Source organism: Aethalodelphis obliquidens, unplaced genomic scaffold (genome assembly GCF_003676395.1).
Source record: "Aethalodelphis obliquidens isolate GAN/ISIS:26980383/991018 unplaced genomic scaffold, ASM367639v1 scaffold73, whole genome shotgun sequence".
In the NCBI taxonomy this organism is placed as follows: domain Eukaryota; kingdom Metazoa; phylum Chordata; class Mammalia; order Artiodactyla; family Delphinidae; genus Aethalodelphis; species Aethalodelphis obliquidens.
The window spans coordinates 428,018-447,457 of NW_020838017.1; the positions used below are offsets into that span (position 1 = coordinate 428,018).

General features: G+C 38.6%; 1 protein-coding gene across 1 annotated transcript in view; it reads left to right on the forward strand.

Moving 5' to 3' along the window:
- Positions 1-19,440, forward strand: part of RYR2 (ryanodine receptor 2) — a 509,874-nt gene that overhangs the window by 77,726 nt on the left and 412,708 nt on the right. Inside the window, exons 5-7 of the mRNA XM_027091861.1 lie at positions 7,443-7,457; positions 14,494-14,568; positions 17,719-17,797. Of these exons, the coding sequence (XP_026947662.1) occupies positions 7,443-7,457; positions 14,494-14,568; positions 17,719-17,797 (169 nt within the window). The remainder of the gene's footprint in view (positions 1-7,442; positions 7,458-14,493; positions 14,569-17,718; positions 17,798-19,440) is intronic.

Below are 19,440 nucleotides of genomic sequence, written 5' to 3' on the forward strand. Positions count from 1 at the left end.
ATTTTTTTTTTTTTTAAAGAAGATGTTGGGGGGGTAGGAGTTTATTAATTAATTAATTTATTTATTTTTGCTGTGTTGGGTCTTCGTTTCTGTGCAAGGGCTTTCTCTAGTTGTGGCAAGCAGGGACCGCTCTTCATCGTGGTGCACGGGCCTGTCACTGTCACGGCCTCTCTTGCTGCGGAGCACAGGCTCCGGACGTGCAGGCTCAGTAGTTGTGGCTCACGGGCCTAGTTGCTCCGCGGCATGTGGGATCCTCCCGGACCGGGGCCCAAACCCGTGTCCCCCGCATCGGCAGGCGGACTCTCAACCACTGCGGCACCAGGGAAGCCCCCCATGTATGGATTTTTGAGAACTACTACTTCTATGTTATAACTCTGGAAATAATTTTAATTCATCATCTGTTTCTTCATAACTAAGCTATTAATTTTGTTCAGCTCTTTCTTTTTGAAATTTCCTCTCTTCTCTGCCTCTAGTTAAAATTCTGATCCGCATTCTTGTCTTGGGGATGGAAACCTGTTTCTAAGAACATGTGTTTCACCTTTTTGTGCTCCTTCCCCAAGATTAGCCATCCTCAAAGAAGTCCCTGTCTCATCTTTTTATCCCTTCACTTCCGTTCCAGTATCCCTGTGCTGTCTCCACATCAGTAGTTCTTGAGCCAGCCACTCAAGCCACTTAAATTCCTTTGGAAATAGAATATTTCAATGAATAAACCCCTTTCTCCCACTGTCTAGAAGTACCCCCATTCTTTCCTCTGCATTTGGTTGCTTTTTTGAAGTGCCTTGCTGTGTGGATTTTCTCCCTCTCATTTTCATAGGGATTTCTCATCTCAAAATTTATTCTTAGTAGGTTTATTTGCAAACCTTTACCTTAGAGATTGCTTTCTAGTTCTGAGAAAGTATTGGCGGTAACATTGAGCTGACAGTCATGCAGTTTAGCTCTGTGACTCACTTCATAACCTATGTCAGCTATCTGTGGGCATTCGTCTCGTCTCCTTGTTTATAGGATTAGAATCTGGGCTAGCCCTTTCTGGTTCTAAAATATTACTGTTATGTTAATGATAAGACGTATCAATACTGAAATGTACCTTCACTGAGATATCATATAATGAAAATATCCAGCTGGATTTGCTCTGGGTAACTGATAATCACTATATGTATAGGTCTCAGTAAATTTTAGATTTGAGCTGTTTCTTTCTTTGAAGACCCGTATAGGTCAAATCTTAGGCGCTTGCCATAGGGAGCTTGAAAGTCTACTGTCGCAGGTAGAATTTGTTACCTTTTTCTGTTACTTGAAGGGTAACAGAAAACAGTTGAATCCCCTGCCTACCTACCTGCTCTGGGGGCTCAATCTCCTGTGTGCCCTGGATTAAATTAGGACGGGTTCTATGTTTTCTCATAGACAACGAAGCACCCCCCCCAGCCATTTCAAGTCACATAAGTCTCATTTCAGTAATTAAAATGCCCAGTCCTGTGTAGTGGAACACTCTTGACGTTAATTCTAGTTACAGCTCAGGCCTCTCCCGGCAGGAGCCTGGAGGGGGTGGGGAGTAGGGAGGAATCTGCATCTCACTTCCCTCTGCCGGTTCCCACACACGCCTGCGCATTGCCTGCGGCTTCTGACCCTCTCAGGGTGTCCTGGCAAGGAGAAGAGGAAAGTTGGCAGGCAGGTCTTCTTTGATGAGCCTGTCATTCATGGGGCTGGTCAGGTGTTTTCAGCTGACTTTCTCTCTGGGTAGTTGGGCGGTGACCAGTGGAGATGCTGTCACCGGAAACCTCTGAGCTGGGGTTCTCTTGCTGCATCCATGTGCCCCATCCTCTAGCTGATCAGTGGTGATGACCTCCTCATCCTTGGTCTCTTGGTGGCGTTGAAGACAGTCCCAGGCTGGCTCCATCTAGCGTGGCCCCCATTTGCTCTTGGCAGTGTGGTCACTGGCCAGTTGTAACGTTACTCTGCTGGGACACAGGTATCCCTGAAGCCACCCTCTCTAGGCTTGAGTTGAGGGCAAGCTCTGGGGAAACAGGACTCCAAGCCAACCAACACCTCTCTCTAAGAAACCATCTCTTTGCTCTCCAGCCTCTCCGGATAGACTGGAGCTGGGGGCCAGCTTAGGGCAGCAGTTGGATTTTCAGCCACCTGCTTTGGTGTCCCTGTTTGGGTGGTATCCCAGTGTGGTTTGGAATATGAGAGTATTTGCCACTACTTTGTTCTGAAACAGGTGTCCTATTTTAAGACCCCGTTATATTTGCTTGTCTACAGAACATAGGTGACAACCCCAGATTGAGACTTTTAGAAGCCTTATAAAACTTAAATATATTGAAAATTAGACTTGCTTCTTTATAAATTTTCTCATAGCATCATTCTGGAAACTTCATCACACGTCAGTCAACCTCTCTCTCTCTCCCCCCTCCTCCTCCCTTCCTTCCACCCTCTAGCTGTTTTCCCGTGTCTCTCTGAGCACCTTTGGGCATTTGTGTTTAATCAAGAGCTCATTGAGCAATCAGATGCTGCTCTTCATACTTCAAGAGGGAATAACATTTGTGAGTTCTGCATTAAAACGTGATGAATTGTTATTTCCATCTACTCCACCCTCAGCCCTCTAGCCCCCTAGCATTGGTTTCTAACATGGAGGCCTGGGATCGCAGTCATGGGTGGAGCTGGGGACAATAAAGGGATGGAAAACATTGTCATATTGTTGTATGTGAAGCATTGTCTGTAGACCAAATGATGTCTCATACCTATTAAAAAATATGTTGATGCTGTTGGAATTATTAAAATACAAAATCCTTTCAGATGTTTCTGAGAGTAGTTTTAATAATGCATTTTTTCGTGCAGCTACTATGATGTGAGGGTCTATGAAGTGCTCTCATGTTATCAAGATTAAATCATGTTTGAAATGGTTTTGAAAAAAATATACAGAATCTTCTATATCCTGATAGAGACAATTTTTCTAGGTAGGTGGTGCTCTGAGTGTAGGGCAGGCTTTATAGGTCCTCAGGTCATTATGATCCACATACTCTCCGTAGAGATCAGTTTGTTGGTTTTTGATTGAGAGAAAGGTGGGAAAGGAAGAAGCCCTCGGGCTTCCCTGGTGGCGCAGTGGTTGAGAGTCCGCCTGCCGATGCAGGGGACACGGGTTCGTGCCCCGGTCCGGGAAGATCCCACATGCCGTGGAGCGGCTGGGCCTGTGAGCCATGGCCGCTGAGCCTGCGCGTCCGGAGCCTGTGCTCCGCAACGGCAGAGACCACAGCAATGAGAGGCCCACATACTGCGGAAAAAAAAAAAAAAAGAAAGCCCTCAATAGCTTTTCTACTTCATATTTTAGGCATTCATGCAGCTCAGTGATTTATAAATGTGTCACAGAGATAAAAGATGAGGATTTATAGTAGCTTATCAGAATTGTTTATTTTCCTTTACTCTTCTAAAGAAGAACTGGATAATTATATATACATATATATGTCAGACTCTTACACATGAGACAAAAGACAGTCCATTTAGACACTGTCTATAAAGAGTTGTTGATAGGTTGAAACAGACAGCAGTTGCTCCCAATCTGCCCCCAAATTATACTGAATTCTTATTAAAAAATACCAGCATACACATATCGCTAGCTGCCAGTGATGGTCATTAATATGAGTAATGCAAGAGCATTGCCACGGGCTGTATCATAATATGTATAATTGCTTTTTCATGGGCTAAAAGCAGAACCCTCTTTTAGACGCTTTCTGGGCCCACCATCAACATGTCTGTCAATCAGTGCAGTCTTGAGTATTTTCAGTGGGGAAGTCTTAGAAAGTTAAGCATTTACATAGGATATCTTCATCATGAGAGAAATTGTTGAGGTTTTTCACAAAGATATACCCACATATGCTATTAAATAGTATATATTGATATATGTTTGGAACTTGGAATTGTTAATCTTAAATTTCTTTTGCCCTCTAAAATTCTGGGGGAGCATGGTTAATTATAAAAAAGCCACCAACAAACCCAAGTCTTTAGTGGTGAAATATTTTTTCCTTTTCTCAACATAATGAAATTTACCACATGTATCCTCACTCACAGAGGAGAGAAGACCAGCTGGAGGATTATGGAGAATCCTAGCATCTTGATACAAGGAGAAAAAAGATGACAGAAGAGGCTTAAGTCTGATGGATATTTGGTGTGCAGAGTAGGACATTTCACTGCCTCAGTGGAAACTTCATGTTAGGACTCCAGAGGCAAAATTTTGCCCTAGTCTCTCAGATTGTCCTATTTGATAATTTTTTTTTTTTTTTTTTTGCGGTACGCGGACCTCTCACTGTTGTGGCCTCTCCCGTTGCAGAGCACAGGCTCCGGACGCGCAGGCTCAGCGGCCATGGCCCACGGGTGCAACCGCTCCGCGGCATGTGGGATCTTCCCGGACCGGGGCACGAACCCGTGTCCCCTGCATCGGCAGGTGGACCCTCAACCACTGCGCCACCAGGGAAGCCCGATAATTCTTTTTTAGTAGCCCCAAAATGTTTATTTTGTTGCTTTGTTACTATTTCCTTATCTATATAATTTTTAAGAAGACATTTTAGCAAAGGTTCTTTTAAAACTTCTAAGAAAGGCCCATTTATAGAGGAATTAATTTTTGTAATCAGTTGTCATTTCACAAACCTGAAATAACAGTGAAAAAAAATCCAAGTTTGAACTGAAAGGCAAAATTATGGTAGAGGAAGTTTGTACATCACCTCAGTTTCTGTTTCTTTCTTTGTACCAGTAACAGATGGAATATAATTATGCAGTCTCTTGATGTCTGATGTTTGATTACAATTTTCAGACTAAAGTATTGCTGTTTGATTTGTTTTTCTACTCGTAATTATTTGCATATGCTAAGAAAATCCCTTAGGGTTTTCAGATCTACTAGATCAAGTGACATATAGAGTAAAGACTTCTGCTTCTTTTTATCATCCATTAGACTCCCAGGGCCATCTTTGTTTGAGTTAGAACATAAGGATTGCTGTTTCTCTTCCTGGTTTTCATGTTAGTCTAGCATAATGGGGGGGTGCTTATGTCCCCAGCTCTTGGTCACATTTGAAGCTTCATCTGAGTTGTCCATTCTGAAGTAATTAAACTAAACTTGGGACACTGAATTACTGCCACTCGTAGTTTTGCCCTAAAGAACTAAAATTTCCCTCTTTGTGTTTCTGTGTCAATTGATTTTCATCCCCAAATTTCTTCTGAGACAGAAAGCACCATGCCTGGACTCTGTCTTTATAATTATCCATCTCTGTATCTTGTCTAATGAAATGTTAGCTCTTAAATAATTGATTTCCGGGCTTCCCTGGTGGCGCAGTGGTTAAGAGTCCGCCTGCCGATGCAGGGGACGTGGGTTCGTGCCCCGGTCCGGGAAGATCCCACATGCCGCGGAGCGGCTGGGCCCGTGAGCCATGGCCGCTGAACCTGCACGTCCGGAGCCTGTGCTCCGCAACGCGAGAGGCCACAACAGTGAGAGGCCCGCGTACCGCAAAATAAATAAATAAATAAATAAATAAATAAAATAAATAATTGATCTCCTTATTAAACTTATTGTAAGCATAAAAATGATAATGCTTTACACCTAAATTGAGGCTGTTTCAATATTTATCTTCATGCATGAGTTTCTTTTCTCTTTCTGTCACATCATCAACTTGTAAAGGATTTTAATTTTCATTCTTTTTCTGTTGCTCTTTATCATACTTAAGCAGTGTTTACATTGAGATTAAAATAATATATTTTTCCTTTATATATTAATGTATTTTGACTACTTCTTTGCCCTTGAATGATCCCTTTTGAATATCTTCTAATGTAATAAGTCAAATAGATGGACCAATAGATGATTTGTACAAAAAGTTCAAGTCAGTACTGCCACAGATAATCTTTCATGTTCCTGATTGTCTTGAGAATAATGCGTGTCTGATCCATCTGCTCTTCTTTCTCATTCTGTAGATGGCCGTCTTAGTCTTTGCTAATTTACAGCATTCATTTTATTTTATCCTGTGTACAGATCACTCTTCTCTGTGACTTGCGCATCCTGTATTCACACACAACTAAAAATTACGAAGAGCAGACCTCAGTAACTAGATGACTTTTTTTTTCTATTTTCTACAATTCTAAAGTAGTTCCACCTAGGTAGCTGACAAAGTCAGACTGAAGACATTTCTGAATGAAAAATCTCTAAAAGAGTTAAAAACCCAAAAATCTCATGAAGGAAGTATCTATTATAAACCATTTTCTGTAGCAAAATTTTGGATTTTTGTTTTTCTTTGAATTAAGGCTTAAATGATTTTCCCTAATTCCTCAGTGATATCTGCATCACTGGTGATCACAGGTAGGCATGTGATTAGTCAGTATCAACATGGAGTAAATAAAGTTCCTTGATATCATTTACCACGGATATTAGCTACAAAACTGTAACTACACAGCCTATATTTTCTAAGCTGAGAATGAAATGGTTCTTGACAATTTTTCCTTAACATTATAATATTGAAAATGAAAAAAATCAGTCATAATAGAATTGCCATTTAGTAATATACATATATTACTATGTATGTATGTTTCAGGGAAACAAGCGTGGTATTTAACATCTATGTTAGAAAACTTTCCCTTGCTGTTTTCTTTAAGACTAATGTGGATGTGTGTATTTTTTCCTCTGTAGGACTTACATGCACCTGACAGCTAAATGTAGCCCTAAGTTTGGAAACATACTATCATTTTTCCTTCTTTGCTCTTTTTCATCTGTTTACCTCTCCTAGGAGTAAGAAGTCAAAGAAACTTTATGGGTCTAAAGAAAAAGGAAGGAATATATCGATATGTACATATTATGTTTTGTAGAAGAAAAAAAGAGCTGTTATAATGTAAATCATGAGAAGTGGCCGAGTCAAGAGAAAAAGAGAAAAGTTCTGTGGTTTTCCTTTGAAATTCACATATCACAATATGTAGTATCTAAAGAATTGCTTTTTGTCATTTTTGCATGAAATATGGGCAGCTCATCACAGCATATTAATTGATGGTCTACTGTACCTGCTTCTAATCCACTATTTTTACTTAAGTTAGTTGGGTTGCTGTTCATATTACTGCATTTTTATGCAACAGATGAGATGAAAAATTTTTTAAAGCATTGTCAGAATATAATTTTAGGATTATACTTTTTTCTGGGTGCTTAAATATGCTGTAAATTAAATCACGCATTAAAGTCAAATAGCATGTTTTCACAGAAAAGAAAGAACTAATGTAGAAGCATTCTAAAAAAGAGTTTGGCTTGCCACACCTTTTCTCTAGCATGTAGTTGATATTAAGTTTTGTTGTGACAACACAGTGAATGTTTTTTTGTTTATTGTTCATGTAACTCCATTTAGAACAGTGGAGTCTAAAAATAAGATATTTTAAAATGTCTTTGAAATAATGTATATTTAATATTTTCTCTTTTCCTTATGCCCCTACAGAAATTCATGATGAAGGTAAGGCATTGGATCATCTGCTGTATATGTAATACTTTGTATGTTTTGTGTTTGGTTACTCATATTTAATTTTTGAATTCATGGCACTTTTCTTCACATTTTAAAGTTTTCAAAAATTAAATCAAAACTTTTAAATTTCAGTAAATACATCCCATGTTTACATTTATTGACATTTGACATCTTTGGGTCATATTGTGACATACTAAGTCTTACTTAGCCAACGTTAGGAATTTCTCCCATTGACACAGATTTTTTTTCTGTCGTTCTCCATCTAGAATTTTCACTGTGGGAATTATATTGGCTGTTTTGTGTTTATGCACTGTTGCATGAATACAATAGCAAATTCATACACTGGAAAATTAGAAGAGGCTAAATTAGGAGAGGCACCAAGAAGCTCCTAGTGAACTACTTACTCCAGGAGATGTGAAAATAATTTGACTTCTTTTTATTCCTCAATCAAATTAGAAAAACCAAAAGGTTTTAAGAGAGACAAACTAAAAGAGAAGAGTAAAATCCATGGTCATGTCACTGAAGGACACGTGTAGGGAAAAGAAAGGAACAGCAGAATGTCATTATTTGAGAGAAAAAGTAGAAATGTGTTGTTTCATTTTTATATACCTGCTACATTTCTCATGTAACATTCATGAAATTTAATTTTTATCCTAAAAGCTGAGGAAAATTGTGTAGAGAAATTGATTGTGTTCAGGTAATGAAGGCTTAATATATTCAAAAATTTCAAAAGATATAAACTCTGAAAAGTGTGAAATCAAAATTCTGGGTGTAGATTTAAAAGGTTGCTTAGAAGAAAAGGAAGCAAAGGATTCATTTTCTGTGGAGTTATATTCATATTTGACAAAACTCTGAACCAGGAGCGTTGTGTTGACACATGGACCTATTCGTTAACATTAAGAATTTGACAGTTTGGATAGGATGACAGAGCAGAACACTTACTTGAAGTCCCTATCAACAAGGACCCAAAACATTTGCCAAAATTTCAACTAATTCCAGCCATTATTTTTCAGTGGAAACTATTGTTGTTACCTTGGGAAGCGAGGACATGAACTGCTCAATGAGGCAGATCACGAAACAAGGGATCTGGTTGGGAAAATGTTATCAACCGCAGAAAACAAGAATATGTTCCCTCTTTGCAAATATTAATAAATGATGAAGGGGACTTCCCTGGCGGTCCAGTGGTTAAGACTCTGCCGGGGGCACAGGGGGCACACGTTCGATCCCTGGTAGGGGAACTAAGATACTGCATGCCGCGCGACAAGGCTAAATAAATACATAATGAAATTGGGTTTGATTTTTTAAAAATTAGCAGTTTTGCTTGCTAAATCTGCATTTACTGTACTCATTTTATCATCTCACCCCTCTTCAAATCCTTTGTCTATGCCATTTCTATGATTCCTTGGAGAACAGTAAATGGCTTAGTTCCTGGAGCATGTACCTCAAGCTCTTTCACGAGAGCTGATTCATATAAAAATCAATGCAAATAGAAAAATGATGTCCATTTGGTTTAAACCAGGTGGTGTACCTGAAGTAATTTAATTAAGCTCTGACTTCTTTTAACCGCAAGGCCAGAAACCCAATGACTTATTTTCATACCTGCATTGGATCATCTGGAAAGGTTAGAATTTGACTAAGTGAGGGCCTATGCATTAAACTATAGTAATTTAAACCAATTACAAGGAAAAGGTTGCTAAATTTTATGCAGCTTTTTCACTTTTCAGTCGTGACTTGCTTTGGTTTTCAGACCTGGACACACATCGTTAGAACCTCCTAGAACCAGCCAGATGCTTCCTTGTCGCAGGTGCTCATTTCTGCTGGTGGCACTGAGCAGTGATCAGTTAGTCCTGTCCTAGTCCTGGTCTGTTCCCTCTGGAGACCTTTGGTTAAGACACCCTCCCTCACAAGTTAGCCATCTAATGCCAAGTGGCTGTCTCGACAGTGGTCAGCTGGTTTGTCAAACATATTTATTTTGCACTGAAGCCAGATTTCTCATTAATTATTATAATCATCCTTTGAACCTGTTATATGATTCACTACTGAAGATGGCAGGGCTGTTTGCATGGCTCCTGCTGCCGGGGACCCCAGGTGGACCAGATGCCAGGCCAGCAGTTCTGTGCTCCTCCTCTGTCTAGTGCTGTTCACATTTGCGTTGGAAAGTCACGTTCAGATGATGTGAAGGCTTACGCACAGAGATATTTTTTTGTTTTTCTCCCTGAAACAACTCATTACCCGAGTATCACTCTTTGTATTTGAAGGTAAACTTAAAAGCTTCCCTGCTTAAATATCTGAGCACTATGAAAGAAGTTCTCCAAGGCAAATTCCTTTTTGTTGTTGTCTATCGTTTTAAACGTTGGTTGTGTAGCTTAATATTACCTAAGCAGTAAACTCCTTTTAAGATTTCATTGTTTTTCTTCTGAAATGGTGTGTTATAATGATCAAGGGATATAGAAAAGTTCTCCTGTAGAGTCTGATTTATTTTTTTATTTATTTATTTTTTTGCGGTACGCGGGCCTCTCCCGTTGCGGAGCACAGGCTCCGGACACGCAGGCTCAGCAGCCATGGCTCACGGGCCCAGCCGCTCTGCGGCATGTGGGATCTTCCAGGACCAGGGCACGAACCCGTGTCCCCTGCATCGGCAGGCGGACTCTCAACCACTGAGCCACCAGGGAAGCTCTGATTTATTTAAAAAAAAAAAAACACCTCTCGAATAATAAGGGCCTGGAATTATGAGAAATGTCCTACATTGATTAGCATAGCATTTTTGTACAGAAAAAATGATTAGTAAAACAGAAAACCTTATAATATTTAGGTGTTATATAGTTAATAAATTAAATGGTTTTAAATAGCAATGACACTAAAGACGCATTAAGCAAATATGTGGTACAAACATATTTTATTAAACACAGAGGAGGAAAAACACCCCAAACAACAGAAACACATAGCCAGTAATGTTTATGCATGTTTAAACCTCTCGAGTTGATCTCAGTCATTACTATTCTGGTTTTATGTACTATGCTTTTCTGCTGTTGTATTTTAAGCTTGTAACAGTGGTACCTCAAAGGTAGCTACAATGATCCAATTTTCCCCTCCCCACAGAGGAGGATAACAGATTAATAAATGATACCTTATGACTGCATCTTATTCTGAATAAATGTAAAGGTAGAAGTATTTCCATCAGCGCTTCTTCTTACAATATGGGTACCCTGATTGCGCATTTTGGGCCAAGATGCTGGAAAGCTCAAGGCATAGGAATACCTAATAATACCAAATTGGTATTAAAATAATCTGTGGAAAAATTGAAGTGTGGTTTGTTTAGAATACGTACAGCTTTGTTGCTTAGATTTTGTTTGAGCATACTCTGAACTTTTTTTATCCACTTACAGTTCACCAGTTCAACTTTTTTACACTATCGTTTAATATTAGCCCTGTCAGTCATCTCAGGGGTCCTGGGACCAAACCTACGCACAGAACTGAAAAAGCTTTTTTAACTGATATTTTCAGAAAGTTCAATTTTACCCTTTATTAAATGATTCTTGGTTCTCTGACACCAGAAATATTTAGAGGGAGGAGTTTGGAAATGGTAGTTGTTACCTTGGGTTGGTGGTGTTTTTCCCTGAAAGAACAACAGCCCCTTAGCGTAAACCCCCTTCACCTGTGGGAGACTACAGCAGTCTAGCAGAAGCCAACTTCAGGATCTGCAGAGGGGCCATAGAGGGCTGTTCACAGCTCACCAACCATACCACAGGCCCAGCCAATCACAGGGGAGAGCTGGGGTGTGAGGGACAGACCGTTGCATTTTCAGAAACAGGTAGGGCCCAAGTCACACGCGGAAATGTATGTCAAGGACATGTAAGTTCCAGGTAATACTTTTACTAAAAGGACCTGATAATCCGACGTGTAGTTGGAGGTGGTAAGAAATGCAGAGAGAATTAGTTCTTAAACTTCTGTTTTCTTTGCTGTTAGTGTGCAAGTCTTTGGTAGGGAAACGCATGGGTTCAGTTTGTAGTTGTTGAATGAATGAATAATTAGAGAAAACTCTCATTTTGAAGACAGAGGAAATCAAGCTGTGAGCCTATTATGCCTAATACCCTTGACATCAGATAGTGTACCTCTCAGATACAGTATTTGAAGATACCCGATAAATATCTTCTGAATGAATAGAAAAAAGTGTTTCTTTTGTATAATGTTTACTGGAGAATCAGTAGGACTGAAGTATAGGTGACATGAATGTGAACACAAGGTTTGTTACATAAAATTTAACTTTCTACTTTTTCTCTTAACTGGTGCAATGGAAAGCACCGCTTACTTTGCCTGTGTTTTAGAGTCCAAGGAACAGTGAACATGTTAACTTCAGAAAGCACCAAGATATTTTTCCAAAGTGCGATTTTGAGGGGTGGGCTAGCCTTGAACTTGTTGGTCCATTAGCTTGATTGGTTCTATCTAGTTGGTCCTGGCTGGATTCCCAAAGGTTATGATGGTTATAGCACTGTGAGCTTGTAAGGTTCTGGTTTGGGTGGCCGGAGGAGAAATGGACCCCTTGTTCCAGAGTACTGAATTACTACTGCTTGTGATGTTATTAGCCAGCAGTGATGAACTTTTTCTCATTGAAATTGCCCTGGGGGATTACCCAGTCCACTTTGAGGCAGCATGCTGTAGAGTCTTGAAGGAATAACCCTGGAGGTGGCTAAGCCAGTGTAACCGGTACTTTAACAGGTGTAACCATCCTCTTAAAGTACCGGTAGTTCCCTACATCAGAGGAAGTCCATAAATATTTGTTCACTTAAATTAAAGCAGGGACCAGGCCAAATTTAACAAGAAAATCGATATGATTGATTGACCAAATCAGAAAGCACAAATAAAGAACCAAGGTACGTCTTTGGATGCATCCCACAAACACAATTCTTTTGATAAATGTTTGTTGAATAAGTTATCCAGCCTGCCCAAGAGTGGAAATTACACATTTTATTTGTCCTGAATCAGAGCCAATCACAGTAGTAGTATTTAAAATGACAAGTTAGAGGAAAAGGACTGCAGACCATGTGACAGAAATTATATTCACTTGTGTTAACAGTGCTCTCTTAATTAACAAAGTTAATTTAGTGTGGATTATTTGCATACTTTTACAGGAATTGTATTAAAACTAAATTTGTGACATAAATTAGCATTTGAGTAGTGAGGAAATCTGTAGTGTTAAATCCATAATAGACAACTGTGTAAAATTTCTATATATAAGATCTTTGAAAGAAAATCCAGATACTAAAATATCTCCTCTTAACCAATTTGACCATTTATGTATATATGTACATATGAACACATGAAATGCACAGGCAAAGCTTTACAGAAAAAACAGCACTCTGGTTAAATCTAAAGCTTGTTCTGCATCTAAAAACATCTTGTTTTGGTTGGTATGACTGTCTAGTGTCATTAAAGTTCAGCTGGATCTTGTAGCGTTGGAACTTACATCTGGTAGGGAAAGGTAAGCTCCTACCAAACTAGTCCAAATCAGACAAGGTAAATAAGTTGTTCTTGGCCACAGTAAATCAAATATATTATAGAAAATAAAAGTACTCTCTAAACAGGGCCTCATTCTTAGGAGGAATATAGTTTTGCAGAGTAGATTTTTCCCTTTTTCACTCTGGAGGTGAAAAAGTAACTTTCCTTTTTTGTGAAGCACTTTTTTCTCATAATTTTAGTACCTTTTAATACCTATTTTTAAATGGATTGGAAGTCTTTTAAGCATAACATGTAAAGTTATTTTAAGAAATTATGTGGAACAATAGGAGGGGGATATATTTTTAGTAAAAAAGCTATAATAATAATGAATATTAAAGTACTTTCTCCTGTACTTCTTAGAGTATGTATAAGTCAATAACATCACAGTCATCCTTAAAGACCTCTTTTTCCTACAGAAAAAAAGGGCAGCCTCCTTGGCATAATGTTCTGTACCTCCCGTGATATTACCCTGAGCTACTTTTATGACTCCTGTTTAGTTTCTCTGCGACCCAGCACTGCAATCCCATGGTTCCTTCCTCTTTCTTAATACCCTGGAGTTGTTTCCTATGACACCTTTACTCACCTGGATCGGGGAACCCATCTGGCTTCTCAAATTTAGCTCAGGTTGTAGCTTCATAGAAGAGGGAGCCCCTAACCTGAGTTTAAAGCAGTCGACGAGGTGGAAAAGATTACAGAGGGAAGGAGTATTGTGTTCTAAGACAGAGCAGTAAGAAAGGTCAGGGCAGGGAAAGTGTGTCTGTCTGGAGCACAAGGGATTTGGGGGCGAGGCTCGAAAGGGCTGAGACTAAAGTCCTCTATGTGTGTACTACTCACTGTTGTCCCCAAAACAGCAGCACCTGGGTCATCTGGAAAATTTTTGAAATGAAACATCTCTGTGTTTACTCCAGACCTACTGGATCGGAATCTTGGGGGTAGGCTCAGGGTTCTGTGTTTTAACAAGCTCTCCAGGTGATTTGTAAGCCTGCTAGGATTTGAGAAGCGTTCCGCTATCTCGTATAAAGGAATTTGGACGCTTTTTCTGTAAACAGTTGGAAGATGTGAAAGGTTTTTAAGCCTGAAGATGATTTGATGAATTTTGTGTTTTAAGAAGACTCATTCACTGAAGAAGTATTTATTTAGTCCTTACTACGTGCCAGGCATTTTGCAAGGAATCTGGTATACCACGATGCCCAAAGTACCGTAGCCCCTGCTCGACGCGGACCACAGTGTAATGGGAAATACAGACAACAAATAACTGGGAATCAAAAATTACAAATCATGGTATTTACTGAACTCGAGTTCATTCTTTAAGAACTAGATCAACTGCTAGCCCCCTCCCCCCACAGGAGAAGGTTTTCTTGGTAGCTTTGTCCCAATTTAAGCATTCTTTCCACAGCACTTTGCTCATCTGCAATAGCTCTTCTTTTATTTTTTCCCATTAAACTTTTCCATGAGAACAAGAGAGCATTTTTATGGACTTAGTTAAATTTACTCTTTTTTCCCTTGTCGACCCTTTCTCTGCTCTCTGCAGACTGCTCAAGGTGGTGGCCACCGAACGCTCCTCTATGGACATGCCATATTGCTGCGCCATTCCTACAGCGGCATGGTGAGTACACGTGTAGACTGCATCTCCCCTGTGGTCATGCTGACCCATTTGTGCATATGTGGTCAGGAATATTTGGTAATCCCATTTCATTGATGGCTTTGACAAGCTTGGTTGTATGTGTTTTTGAATACCTTTACATCCTGCTTAGTTTTCTCATTTATAAGATGACAGCTTAGAGGACCTTTAAGGTCCTTCAGTTCTATCATTATGTGACTTCTATTTTTCGTATCTTACTTTTGAAAGACTAGGTTTAGGAGGAGAGAGGTGTTAAGAGTCAAGTAAGAAATAGTTCTCATTTCTGATTTTATTTCAAACCGTTTATTTATTAGAGAATTAAAGCATCCTTACTGAAAAATAGTATAAAAAACTGACTGCGAGTCCCACCTTCAACTCTCCACTAACTTCTTTTCCTTCTTAACTAGTTGTTCTCTTTGTTTTTCCATATCAGCTCCTCTTGCACCCAGTTATCCATTTATCCACTGGGTTCCTCTCAGGCACAAATTACTCATTCTCATTTATATATGCGTGCGTGTGTGTGTGTGTGTGTGTGTGTGTGTATAAAATATGTATAAAATAAAATATATAAATATTCCATTCTTTTAAAAGCTTTATTAAGTTATAAAAACACTACATATTCATTCTGTAAGATTTGGAAATTACAGAAGAAAAAAATCTTCATGATCACACCAATGAGAGAAAACTGTTGGGGACTTTTTAAAAATTTTCAATCTTTGCTGTCGTTAAAATTTTTTTTTTAATATAATTGAGATCTTGTTATATAACCAAATTTATATCCAGATTTTTTTTTACATATTATCACAGTGTAAGTATTATCCATATTATTTAAATTTTTCATCAAGTTTATTTTAGTAACTACACAATAGTCCAATACCTGGAAGTATAAAACAATCATTTCTTTTAAGAAGGAGATAATTCCCAAAATGTGTAAACTGTTCCTGAGCAAAAGCTTAAACATAGCCTCAATATCAATACCAAAAAAAACAAAAAAAATCATCAATCTTCATCATCATGAATATTGACGTGAAAAATCTGGTTAATGGAATTGAGAATTATAGGAAGAGAAGTAGAGGAGAAGTATAGATGTGATTTTAATAATGACTTAATATCATTTATGTTAATGTGCTACATCACATTAGTAGGTCAAATGAGAAAAACTTGATCATCTTAACAGGTGCTGAAACAGGTTTTTAATAAAAATACCAATTCCTAATAAAAACTAAGCATGGATGATTATTTTCTCAATGATAAAGAAAATATTTATGTCAAATCAATGACCTCATACTTAATTGTCAAACACTGAATCCATTCTTGACAAAACTAGAAGAAAAAAACCTCCCAAGAATATGCTAGCATCTAACATTGTTCTGGAAATCTTGGCTGACTTAGTAAGGTATGAAATAAAATAAAGGAGAACACTTTAAGTGGCTGGATAGAAGACAAATATATAAAAACCTTTTTGCATATAGCACTCACACATTAGAACTTCATGGAAGGAATTCCACTTTCAGTAGCAATGAAAACACATAAAATAATACGTATGAGAGTCAGTTTTCAGAAAAATACCCTTGATACATATAGATAGGTAAGCACCTGAACTTGGTTGGTAGATCTGGGTTCAGGCTCACTTTCCTGTATGCTGTACAGCCTTGGATACCGTGCCAAACTTCTTGCAGCCTGTAATTGCTTAAATTTTATCCATTCAGTCAATATATATTACTTAGCACCTCCTGTGCGCTAGATATAGTATTCTATATCTAGACTTGGTAAAGACTTGGTAAAGTCTTGGTAAAGACTTGGTAAAGACTTGGTAAAGACCAAGTCTTTACCCTTAACAGAATTTAATTAACATTTACTGAAATAATTATAGTGTGTGCCTCACAGTTGCTGTGAACGTTAGAAGAGGAGAGAATGTACGCTAACAGTTGCAGTGCCTGGTACTGTAATATTATTGAGAAATATTGCAGAAGACTTTAATAGAGATCACTAAGTTTTTACCTGGGAAATCAGTATTATAACACTGTTACTTTTTCTCAAATAAAGGCAGATATTTAATATGCTTAGATCTAAGGTCTGTAACCCTCAGGGGCCACCATGGGCTGCCTGTCTTGAGGTCAGACTCATACTCCTGACTAGCTAGGAAAATGTCTGGGGACCCTTGAAGCCTTGTTTCTATAACTTGGGAGGTCAGTGGTTTGAAGTCAAGAGACAGAGGCTCCAGGTCAGTTGATTTTTACATCCTCACGGCACCGAATTCCACGTGACGTGCCAGCACATCTGTCCCCAATCCGTGTATCACCGGCCTCCTTATGCTCACAGACATCCCCTGAGCTGGGTGAACCCTATTCCGTCATAGGTGTTTTCTAGGCTTCTCATTACTTGTTCCATGATTCTGGGACGTCTGTGCTTGCTCAGTCCCCAGCATTGTCCCTGAGTCCTGTTTGCAGGGCTCCTGTTCTTTCCGGCACTGCACTTGGTTGGTGTAGATGGCAGTGTATCTTGAGCTCATACCACATTCATCTTTGTGTTCTCATTCTTGCAACACTTAATGAGGATTTTGAGGTTGGGGTGGGGATAGAGGAGTTGCCCTGGAAAATTTATCCTAAATTTTATGTCCAAGAATATGTAGTTAGGAAAACTTAAGAGGGAGAGAAAGAAATCAGGAGATGGTGGTGTTGGGAGAGTTCCATTCCTCCTAGGGAAACACACATTGGTATACACGTGACAAACCCTCACTGCAGTGAAGCGACAGGCTACACACACACACCATTTGAAATTCAATTCTGGATAAATTTCAGAGAGTTAAAATTTTAAAAATGAAAACAAAACTAGAAGCTAGAAGTGAATAGTGTTCAAATTTCTGCTTGGGAGAAAGATTTCCAACTGACAGATCAGGTTGTCCTTTTGCTTATGATTGTGAATATCAGATGAAGTGAGAGATGTACAGACATATCCCCAATTACTTGTCTTCTTTTACCGACAGGACATATTTCTGCAGTCTTTCTGTGAGGGGGAAGAAAACCACATTTCCTCTACAGCATTGTTCCTCATTTAGGCTGTGTAAGTGCTCAGAATTAGACTTGGAATGGACAATAAATGTTTAGTGACAGCTACTGATTCTGTGTCTTTTAGTATCTGTGCTGCCTGTCCACCTCTCGGTCTTCAACTGATAAACTGGCCTTTGATGTTGGCTTGCAAGAGGACACAACAGGTGAGCACCTTGGTCCGTGATGAAGCTGCGCTCAGATCATGGCAGGGATTGGATTGGGAGACGTATTGAGACACGATGGAAGATAAACTGGTTGAATATTCTGGAAGATAAACTGGTTGAATATTCTTAGGGACGAATTCAGGAAAAAAATAAATGACTAACTAGGAAAGGTTTTAATAGAAGGAGGAAATGTACATTGTTTCTACTGGTGGGTCATCCCCACATAATTAGCTTGATGTGCAAACTAGACTTCAAACCTTATTCTTTTGTTGGAGTTGGGTAGGAAAACAGTACTTATGCTCTGCTGATAGTTAACCATATTACTGTGTTCTGATTAGTTTGTAAAGTATTATTAATGCATATCTTTTCTACCTTTCAGCTTGCATCTTAAAATTTTTTAAGTGTACACATGTAACATTGTCAATGTCAACATTCAAACAAAAAAGTAGCAAATGAAAGCCTCCTTCATTCCCCTGTCCACAGGTCATCATATGCGCCATATCTATGTATTTACATATTTTTGAAACAAAAAACATATTAACACATTTATACTTTTGGAGACTCCAGATAGGAAAGTATAGGCTTTATTTGTGTTTTTATTCTCAATGCTTTGAGAACTTTACACTTTATACACCTCTGTACAATTTGATGGCTTTATCTTTTACAATGAGCATGCCCGATTTTGGAATTAAAAATAAATAAGAGACCAACTAGAAAAAAGAATGGAAGGAAATAGACTGACTCATTAAGTTGTTGCTTTTATGGGTGGGATCAAGTTCACACATGCCCTCCTTTTTAAAATACTTTCCCATACTCTAAAATTTTCACTCATAACAAATGGATAAAAATAAATTTCTGTTTACCAACCTAATTAACTTTTTAATGGACCAACACATCACCTCGTACAAGAAATTCCAAGAATCCCAGACACCAAAAAGATAAATGTGTTCTTCTCATGTTTATTTCATTTTCTATAGGCTCCATCATTCCTCTGTATTTTGGCTAGTAGTTTTAGTTTTCTCATTGTAATTAATTTACTTCAGCACATAGTTGCATGAAAAAAAATCTTCAGTCCTCTCTCTCAAGAGGAGTAAAAGACATGCACGATCTATAACTTGTTTTCATACATTGAGATGATTATATAATAGTGAAACCCACCAAACTAGGCAGTCTTTCACCCTACACCCATATGCTGCTCTCTTTTCCCCATTGGTCTCTACTTCTTCTGAATTACTGAACTATTTACTATATTTATCATTTGTTGTGTGCCTGCCTTGATCAGAATGAAACTCACAAGGCAGATAACTTTTTCTTCCTTATTTGTTGAGGTATCCCCAGCTACTAAAGCAATGATTGACAAATAGTGTGTGCTTTATCAATATTAGAGTGAATGAATGAAAAACTCCCTACAACTCTAAAAATGTGAGTTGAGTGGATGAAGATAAGGAATTCTGCAACATGACGTTCAAGTAAGAATATGGTTTGTGTAAGAAAAGCAGCTCAGGACATAGATTACATATTGCCTGTTAAATATGCTTAAGAAGTGTTATTTGCTGACTCATTTACTCATTTATGCAAAATGAATTGTTATTGAATGCCTACAGAATGCTAGTAGGAGCTGGGGAAACCCCAGTAAACAAAAC